At 41.8% G+C, this 8,275-nt stretch overlaps 1 protein-coding gene across 1 annotated transcript; it reads right to left on the bottom strand.

Annotated features, from left to right (window-relative positions):
* Positions 1–52: 52 nt before the first annotated feature.
* si:dkey-183n20.15 (RING-HC_RNF170 domain-containing protein) lies at positions 53–5,070 on the bottom strand. The gene is made up of 6 exons (XM_062556826.1): positions 4,850–5,070; positions 4,216–4,318; positions 3,923–4,022; positions 2,089–2,162; positions 1,688–1,798; positions 53–1,096 (listed from the first exon to the last, which is right to left on the bottom strand). Exons 1-6 carry the CDS (start codon positions 4,876–4,878, stop codon positions 785–787), a joined length of 729 nt encoding a protein of 242 aa, XP_062412810.1. The 5' UTR covers positions 4,879–5,070; the 3' UTR covers positions 53–784.
* Between the last annotated feature and the right edge of the window lie 3,205 nt (positions 5,071–8,275).

Raw genomic sequence — 8,275 nt, forward strand, 5'->3', positions numbered from 1 at the left:
GACTGTGTGTTGCGATTGTGAATGACAGTGAAATTATGCATAATTAACAATAAATAAATTGTTTATTTATTACAACTTTACATACAGATACAGTTAATATCCATGTATTTACAATATCACAATACATTTACTGTTATTAACATCAACCAGGCCTTCTCAGGGATAGGATTACAGTATGAACCAACTCAAAATGCTTGTACATTAAAATAGGTACAATTGTACTCAACTCAACATATTTAAGTCAAAGGATTCACATTTCAATGGTTTAGTCAAGTTTGTGGGCTGTGTTTTGACAATGGATTTGAACATGTCCCTCAGTTAGTCTCACTTTACTCCAGGACCTCTCACTGAGGGAACCTCAGGCGCAGTCTGTAAACTACATGAGCAAAACTGAGTAAAATCATGAGTAATACGAAGAAGTTCAACTTTTAGTCCAGACACAATTTCAGTCATTTTCTCTGCATTTAGCATATTTATTCACCGGCCACATACTTCCTTAAACGTCCTCCTCAGTGATGTTCTTGTGAGTACATACTTTATAACAAATCCCTCAAATTACGTAAACATTCAACCTATACTAACATATTCTGCTCAAGTCCGTTTCTTTAAGACTCAAGTCCCATTGTCTTCTTAACACACATAATGCACATTGTGCTATACTTTAAAACACAGCCCTGTATATAGCTGTATGTAATATATATATACATATATAGCTGTATCCAGCAATAACTTATTGGAAGTAAACAATCTTGTTTGACAGTCCTTGTCGTTGGGCCATAAGGTGTCACAATAAGGTGTCGGTCAGCACACCTTGTGTTGCTGTGCGATTCCTGGCTGTTGCGTCTGGCGCCATCTGCTGGTTGATATTAATGACACAGATGAGGAGAAGGAAGACCACCACCAGGTCATCCAGAAGCCCCAGTGCTCCGCTGAAGGGTCCCGAGGCGCCCTCTAGAGGGGAAGCCAGGGACACGGCCGCCCCGAAACAGCAGACGGCCACCCTCAGCAGGAAGAGCCACACGAGGCCGCCCATGTTGCCCAAGCTACGCAGCGCCAGGTGCAGGAACAAGGGCATGTCGTACAGGTAGTCCGTCACCTGAGAATTCACAAGATAAAAGGCACAGTTAGTATGACTGATATTGCAGCCCTATCTCCTTTATTCACTCACTTTGTCTTGTTTTTTTCCCCTTTCTTTAAGGAAATTGGGTCAAATGAAATGGAAAGATGGCAGCATTGTGTGTGTGTTCGTGTGTGTGTGTGTGTGTGTGTGTGTGTGTGTGTGTGTTTGTGTGTGTGTGTGTGTGTGTGTGTGTGTGTGTGTGTGTGTGTGTGTGTGTGTGTGTGTGTGTGTGTGTGTGTATGAGTGCATTAGTGTGCTGATTTACAGCGGACACCTGTCTTCCATTTTCCAGTAACAATGAAACAGTCGTGTAATCAGGATATCACAGCCCTGTTACTGTGAAATTGCAAAGATGTAGAGCTTTATAAATGGTTCCAGTCAGTGGTATTAAATTGTGTGCGAAAAACCTGATCCTAGTCATTTCAGGGCGTTGTACACAGAGACCTGACATCCGAGATTCTCACAGACCGTGAGAACGTCGGCAGTCAGCAGCTAAAAAGGGGACATTGGTGTTGTGGTTTTAATCAAGCCTCTGTGAGCATAGGGTAGTGTAGCTTTGGTACTCACCCGGCGAGGGGCCCCAGAATAACGCTTGTTGTAGTCTTTGATGTGGCTCAGAACCTCCCGCTGTTGGCAGTCCGAGCGGCTCTCGGTGAAGAGGTGACACAGGACACTCACCTGCAAGAGAGTCGAGACCAAATGCAGAATTAGAAAATGCCAGTGCAATCTTAAGAGAAGTGTTTTCCCAGTCACATGTGTATGTGTGTGTGTGTGTGTGTGTGTGTGTGTGTGTGTGTGTGTGTGTGTGTGTACAGTACTTGGTACACTTCAGTATGTTTCTGAATGTAATAATTTAAAAAATTTTTGCTGACAGCAACTTGCTATGAGTATTTAGTCAACGCTGTACAAATTCAGTTCTATTCAGTCGGAAATAGAGTTCATAAAGTCAAATAGAGTCTTAATAGTACCTTCTGTCGACAGAGAGGGCAGCTAATGGCATCTAACCAGGAGCCATGCTTCCAGTAGGATATCAGACAGGGAGCTGCAGACATGCAAACAATGAGGAACATGTGAGTTACATCATAAAACATACCAGGAAAAACACAACTTGCTTCCTGACTGGCATTGTGTCTCATTCTTCAGACTCTTTACAAGGGTGTGAGTGGGTGATAGAAGTCAAAACTACTCTGGATGTCTCTTGACTCTGCCACTGTTATATGATTATACTTTGCTGTGCTGTGGACTTAAACACTGGATAATTCTGTGTGAAGTCAGAGATGCATATTCTGGAGTGCATTGTGCTTTGTGTGTGGCTCTCTGCTGTATAAAAGATCATTCACTTTCTCCTGCTCTTTTCTGAAGCATGGGTGTTTGTGTGTGTGTGTGTGTGTGTGTGTGTGTGTGTGTGTGTGTGTGTGTGTGTGTGTGTGTGTGTGTGTGTGTGTGTGTGTGTGTGTGTGTGTGTGTGTGTGCGTGTGCGTGCGTGCGTGCGTGCGTGCGTGTGTGTGTGTGTGTGTGTGTATGTGTTGGGGGGGTTGTTTATATTTGTGTGTGCATGTGTGTGTATGTTTATATTTGTCTGTGTGTGTGTGTGTGTGTTTATGTTTTTGCTTTGTGTGTGTGTGTGTGTGTGTGTGTGTACGTGTGCAGGTGAAACTGGGGCCACTGTGACCTTGACTGTTGACCGAGTCTAATTACCATCAAGCTAGTTGGCCAGCTGACCAGCATTAATTCCGCGTTTACGTCAAATCATTGACCAAGCAAAGGAACCCCCGACAACCTAGACCATAACTTTCACTTCCTTACATTTTCAATATAGCCCATGGCAAACATGCAGTCATCAACAAAACTATGATGAACAGCTGTCATAAGTTTTAGTAAAGTAATGTAAAGGGGGAAAATGCATTTACACAGAAATTCCATATTCAAGTGTTCACACAAAACTGCACGTAGCAACTTCACACACTCTGTTGATAGTGCATTTTTATGATCCAACACACCCTACCCAGTTACGGTAAATACATGTTTTATGTCATGCGGAAGTATCACAGCCTGATTTGCATGGGTATCTCTGCTCCATGGGGCAGAAAGCAAGAGGGAAAACTACATGGAAAACTTCCTCTACGAGACCGTGTTGCTCACGTCCGTTTGATTACATCAGTATTTACACATCACGTAATCATTGCATGCATATCTCTCTCTCTCTCTCTCTCTCTCTCTCTCTCTCTCTCTCTAGTCTTCCCTCTCTGTCACTCTCTTTATATCTCTCTTTTTAGCCTGTCTGTCTTGACTCTTTACCCCTGTCTCTGCTTATGAAGAATGAGAGTGTGCGATGCCCCTCGCTCTCAAACGTTGCCAGTGGTGATCGTACGTGACAGTGGTCAGTTTTGCGCCAGACCCTGTGATCTCTCCCAGATGAAGGCAGGTCCTCACCCGTTCTCCATAGCAACAGTTACACATTAAACAGTGAGTGATCACATGACCCACCGTCTCAACAGTGTGGCGTGGTCTCCCACCGTCTGGCCACCTGCTCCCTCTGTCACCACTACCCACGTCGCCGTGTGGCCGTACCCTCTCTCACCAAGCATTGCTGTGTGTCCTGCTATACCGACAACTCACCTAAATGCTTGCCCAAGTTATAAAATCAACCATAAACTCCCTAGTAGTGTCACTATAACCATAACCATAACCATAACAGCATAGCTTCTGCACTCATAATTAAATCCTGAAAGTCACCTGTCACCTTCTCTTTAGAATAGAGTTAGTACTCATCAATTCAAAAACAGTTTGCTAGAGTCTTACCACAGAAGAGGTGTCCACAGTTGGTCTCCACAGGGAATGTGGCCATTTGCAGACACACAGGGCAATTCAAGTCTCTGACAGCACCAGAAACACATAGGTCCTGTTTGTGTAGAGAGGAGATACAATGAGAATAGATTTAATTTTCAATTCTGTAAGACATAGACTAGAATACATTTGTCTGTTCAAAGTCCTGAAATATGGATCAAATGCTCTGGAAATTCGTGTGCACGTGTGTGTGTTTCTGTTTGTGTGTGTGTGTGTGTGTGTGTGTGTGTGTGTGTGTGTTTTCTGACCTCGCCATGGCTCACGTGCTGGTGGCCTCCCGGCTCAAGGGTACTTTGACAAGAGTGGCCGGACTGGGTCTGACCTCTTCTGGCCTTTCCTGTCTGGGACACCCTTTGGGAAGAAAGAGGTAAATACAACATGTCAGAGATGAAACCAGCACAACAAAGAAAACCAAAAACACATTCATGAAAAACACTGTTAGCCTGCCAGTGGTATTCCCACATGGTATCAAAAAGTATCTTGAAGATAAGTTGAGTGTATCTCAGGTGATGTTGTTCCTTGCCTTTACAATAATAGCATCTTGTTGATATATACAAGGCAAGCCTTGACAATAATATAGGACATACACTGACAGTTTTAGAAAGTCTAGAAAGCACTTTACAACTAAATAACAATACAAATACTTTACAACAGCAATGTTCCTTTTTCACAAATCATGATATATTCAACTTTTGTTTTATCCCTGTAAGCCAGCTCAACATGCATCAGAGGAAAAGGAAGCAACAGGCTTATTTTCCCAGCAGGGCCTGCCTGTTCACATGAGTACGTCAAATAAGCTCAGCAGCTGGTTATTAATAGAGTGGCATAATCTACAAACAATACCTTGAGATCTCACTCTAATCTGGCAGTTAAACTCCTTACCTGGAATGAGAGCTATGGCAGGTGAGCATGCTGTAGTCGGATGGCTGTAGTCAAGCTCTGGTCTGGATGATGAGTTGGTCAGACACAGACAGAGGTCTCTCACAAGTCCTCATAGAGAGCAGAGAGTGAGAAATGCTTCCTCGCAGCATCACTGTACACAATAAATCCAGTGGTCAGGTTAATGATCAATCCCACCTCGGCTGCCAGATCGCTTGATCCCTCTCATCTGAATAATTTACACGCATAGTGACTGCTGTCGGAGCGAAAACAATGCAATGGTGATGCGTGATGCATGGATCTGCTATACATTAATGGTCAAAACATAATATTTACATTAATGGTCAAAATGTAAGATTTGCACAGGAATTCAGGAAGTCCCTCCTCTGCCAGCTTGCCGTGCTCTGTTTTGGTCATGTGACTATCCATGTACGGTCAAAGAGTGATGAACTCCACCCACACGTTCTAAGTAGGTTAGGCCCAATAAATACAGACAAGCTAACCAATCATTTACCATAAGTTTACACAATCTGGTGTGGTGGCCCACATACAGCAAACACACAGAAAGGGCCCACATGAATTCCTTTGTCACAGATGTCATGTGGGAGGTGGTCAAAATGTAAGTCATTCAATTCTATACAGTACTCAAGAGTGCTTGGCTGAAAATGATATTTTCCATGGGGATAAGGAGGAAGGGTTACTTTTCCTCGAATGCAATTTGTAATTAGCCCTCCATACTAAGCCCTTTTGCTCTGCCCAACCACAATGCATCCACCATCTCCACTGCTACCTACGAGTTAGATTTTCATCCATTTCTAGTAGAGTGAGACTCTTAATATGATCATAGCATGCATTCATTTTTCTTCTTTTTTTTCAAAGGAATGCAGCAAATATTTAACTGACATGTCAAGCCCAATGCACGAAAGGTCATGCTGACTAAAAATAGCGACTATCGACCCATCAGACAAGTTGATATGGCAAGGTTAGAGATCTAGGCTTAGCAAACAGCTGCCTATTTCCCTCTCTCTCATTGGACAATGGAGGGTATTTTAGGTCCACGGTCATGTCACCTATTAGTCTACTACTCCATGGGTTTTATCGGACACATCACAAGGACAGAGGTCAGGGCGTCCAGGTTAAACCTATGCCACCTATTTTTAGCTCTTTCTTTGGAACTCTCCTGCCAGTATGGTGTCACAACTGACACTCGGTCTTCGATTCCTGTACAACTAAAACAATACAATGATAAGATCTGCAATTATAATGCTGGAGCATACATATGCGATACTCTTATGCAAAAGTAAAGTACATTTTCAAATGAATTGAAAGAATAATTAATCAAAAGAATGTTATGTGTTGCAAGTCATATTAATAAGAGCCAAACTGTATACTTTATGTTAAGAGTAAATAAACTACACAGAAAATCCCTGTACACGTCAATGGTTCTCACTAATGTGTTTCCTACACAGGAAACTGCATACACTGCCAGTAACTTCTGACGACCTTCACGGTAACACCAGTTTAATTACAAGGCAAATATTCCCTTGAGCAGTTAGTCACAAGCAATTGGCACATAGAGTTCTATGACACTGACAAACACCATTTGGTGTGTTTGTAGCCATATCGAGGTAGAACATCTCACAACGCTCAACAAATTAATAATGTTTGACTTGCTTCACACATTTCCTGTGTACATGAGGTGCCTAGTACCTGATCTTTGTTATTGTTGGACCTGTTGAAGCTTAAGGTCTGACTTCTTTTCAGATTTAGTATTTTCTTTAATCTCGTTCCATTTTCGATATTTAAAAGGGCCAAACCTCTCAGTCTCTGCACGTGAGTTCACAGTTATCTTATCTCTTCCTTATTTTTACGACTGAAAATATTGTGGACACACATTCTTCATATGAGCGTCACGTGCTGTCATGAGCAAGTGCAGGGGCTATGTGCACTATCCTTGCACTGTATATACAGACACTTGCTAGTTACCCAGCTCCTGGTATACAACAGCCTCTAATTAATCCATGTGTATGATATGCATGTGTGTATAAGCAACAGTTAGGCCAGGGGTCAGCAACATTTTCTCTTAAAAAGGCAATTTTTTTAAACCAGAAGTAAAAATAAATCTGTGTGTGGCCGCAAAGATATTGAAACCATCTAAAAGAAATCAGTTTAAACATCTCTATCTTTATTAGCCTAAGGCATATGGTATATTTGCCATACTTTGCATGGATTGTGCAGTATAACATTTTCACTAACTGTCAATGTGTTGGGGCAGCTTGAAGCTTAACGACTATATGGCCCGCATGTGGCCCTTGGATTGCAGGTTGCCAAACCTGAGTTAGACAGATGAAAGCATAGTTTTGAAGGTCCATTCATTTTCATCTAGCAATCAGTTTTCAGTAACTACTGGCCTCTCAGCTGTTCTATAGGGACAGCTACCTTGACTATAGTTCTGCAATAATATGCAGTTTTCAGTATCAAAATTATTGAAGAAAAATGTCTATGAAGATGAGGGTGCACACCCATACATCATGCACATTTATGGCCTATGTGTCACAGTCACACCGTTCATAGTGAAAACTGCGAAACACACCCATTTCACAATGTCTATTTCACAAACCACTGTCTTTTTTTTAATAACTTTTGGAATATTTTGACATGTTGCCAGTGCCATAAAATGTGCCATTTCCCTGCAAAACATGTAAGCTACAGTTGTCCGAACTCTGTCATGCAATATGATTACTCAAATCAGCAAAAGGTTGTGAAATATGTCGATCAGTTCAAGCCGATTAACAAATACAAAGACATTGAGGATTTTTAAACTGAAATTGGAATAAACTGACAAACCTTACCAAAAATATAGCAAAAACTGTGTTATATATAATTTTCTGTTTTTTTCCATTTTGTATCTGGTGGGTAGAATAGTAGAACTAAATCCACTGTCATTCCATATTGGAAAAGCAAATACAGTCATTTGTTATAGAAAAAAACAGACGACGTCTGATACCTATTTGGCAAAAAATACTAAATTCTTGTATTGTCTTCTTGTCTAAACGGTGTCACACATTTCTGTCAATAATTTGGTGAAAATATGCCCACTTGTCTAACAGCTGGCATGCAAGCTGATTATGGGCTGTTTCTCCACAGAAACAATAATAACAAAAGACCCAATACATGTAATAGCCTGTAATGTCATGTATAGGGAGGTACAACTTATGTTTTGTCCACCATGATTGGAGTCCAGGAATTAACAGCGCCGTCAGTCTCAGCCGATTTCGAATATGATTGGATATCGTGATCCGTAGGGCGCAAGGCACCATTGGTGTTTTATTGCTCGCTATTGCGCTCTTTATCCTGCCAGTCCCCCAATCACCTTCAAGTCTGTGCGCCAAAGTATGTACGTCCGGTTGCTTATTCATGAAACAGCTA

The sequence above is a fragment of the Sardina pilchardus genome, chromosome 15 (assembly GCF_963854185.1).
Source record: "Sardina pilchardus chromosome 15, fSarPil1.1, whole genome shotgun sequence".
In the NCBI taxonomy this organism is placed as follows: Eukaryota; Metazoa; Chordata; class Actinopteri; order Clupeiformes; family Clupeidae; genus Sardina; species Sardina pilchardus.